General features: G+C 38.1%; 1 protein-coding gene across 1 annotated transcript; it reads left to right on the top strand.

The window, feature by feature from the left end:
• Positions 1 to 6: 6 nt before the first annotated feature.
• Positions 7 to 1,260, top strand: LOC109588178 (uncharacterized; the record flags this gene model as incomplete). The annotated part of the gene is made up of 2 exons (XM_020004358.1): positions 7 to 716; positions 1,116 to 1,260. Coding segments are annotated over exons 1-2 (311 nt in total), but the record flags the coding sequence as incomplete, so codon positions are not given.
• Between the last annotated feature and the right edge of the window lie 220 nt (positions 1,261 to 1,480).

The following is a 1,480-nucleotide window of genomic DNA, read 5'->3' as shown; positions in this document are numbered from 1 at the left end:
GATGCGAACGATGATGTAGCAGACCATTCGAATGATATTAGTAAAGTTGGTGATCTGATTATTGAAGAGACTGATGAATGGATACCACCAACTGATGAGCAAGGACCACTCCCTCCCTCTCTCTCTCCCTCTGCCCCCATCACCTCTCATTATAAGGAAGATATTGGGATTGAAGAATGTGATGATGAAAAAGATTTATCAATTACTGATAATGGGGTTAATGAATACCAGTCTGAACCTCAGTCTTCGTCAAGAAGGAATGAGTCTCAGTCTTCCAGGAACAGGTCTCAGTCTAAAAGGAATGGGTCTGAGTCTAAGAAGAATGGATCTGTGTCTAAGAAAAAGGGGTCTGCATTTAAGAGGAATGGGTCTGAGACTACCAGGAATGGGTCTGAATTTAACAGGAATGAGTCTCAGCCTAAAAGGAGTTATGAGTATCGGAAAACTGCTAATCTTTCTTCAGTTTCAAGTGAATTGACGTACGTTAGTCGACATATCAGAAGAGAAGGAGGAGGAGGAGGGAGGGAACTTTAAGGATTCTCCTCAAGCAATGGAGAGGGACAGGAGTGAGAATATCAATAATGAAGTACATGTACTGGATGAAATGGAAAGAGGAGAAGGGGAGGAAGAGGAGGAGGAGGAGGAGAATAGAGTTGAAGGTGTTCCTGAGATGCCATTACTGAGAGTGAAATCAACTACAAGTCTTTATGTACCAGGTAAGGGAGAGAGAGAGAGAGGGAAGGAATACAGTATATTTGTACATGCACAGTACAAGTACATGTACATATAATATATTATGTACTCATCAATTTTTATCTCAGACGCACATACTGTACATGTATACTGTATATGTAGTACATTATTACATGTACATTGTATATTGAATTGTGTTACCGTACAGAAGGAAATTTTGGATGGACTAAATTTTGGTGAATTGCTAAATTTTGGTGATTGGCGAATTTTAATTTGGCGAATTTGTGGCCATGTGCCATTGAGCATGCGCATAATGGCTCAAAATGGTGAGTTTTTATTTTGGCGAATGGCTATCAAAACTCCAAATTCGCCAAATTTAACTACCTCCAAAATTTCCTTCCATACGGTATTATGTTCATTAGATTATGAGTATCAGAATAAGAGGAAGAGAGCCACTCCTTCATATGCTGCTCATTGCATTAACAGTTCAACTGCTCTTGGACCACCTTGTCCTCTGTATGGGGTCACACAACCAACTGAAGCTGAAAGTAAGATTTACATGTACATGTACATGTACATGTATTAACAGTTAATACATGTACGTACATGTGACTTTCTTCATGATACAAGCCCTAGAGACTCACAAATTACATGTATACATGTACATGTACATGTAGTATGCATTTAAACATAGCTATTCATAATTCATATTCATTTTACAGAATAAAAATAAAACATCACCAATTACATGTACATGTACATGTGATATTCCATTTGTCTTTTAGTT

The sequence above is a fragment of the Amphimedon queenslandica genome, unplaced genomic scaffold (genome assembly GCF_000090795.2).
Source record: "Amphimedon queenslandica unplaced genomic scaffold, v1.1 AMPQUscaffold_12249, whole genome shotgun sequence".
Classification (NCBI taxonomy): domain Eukaryota; kingdom Metazoa; phylum Porifera; class Demospongiae; order Haplosclerida; family Niphatidae; genus Amphimedon; species Amphimedon queenslandica.
This window is presented reverse-complemented; position numbering and strand designations above follow the sequence as displayed.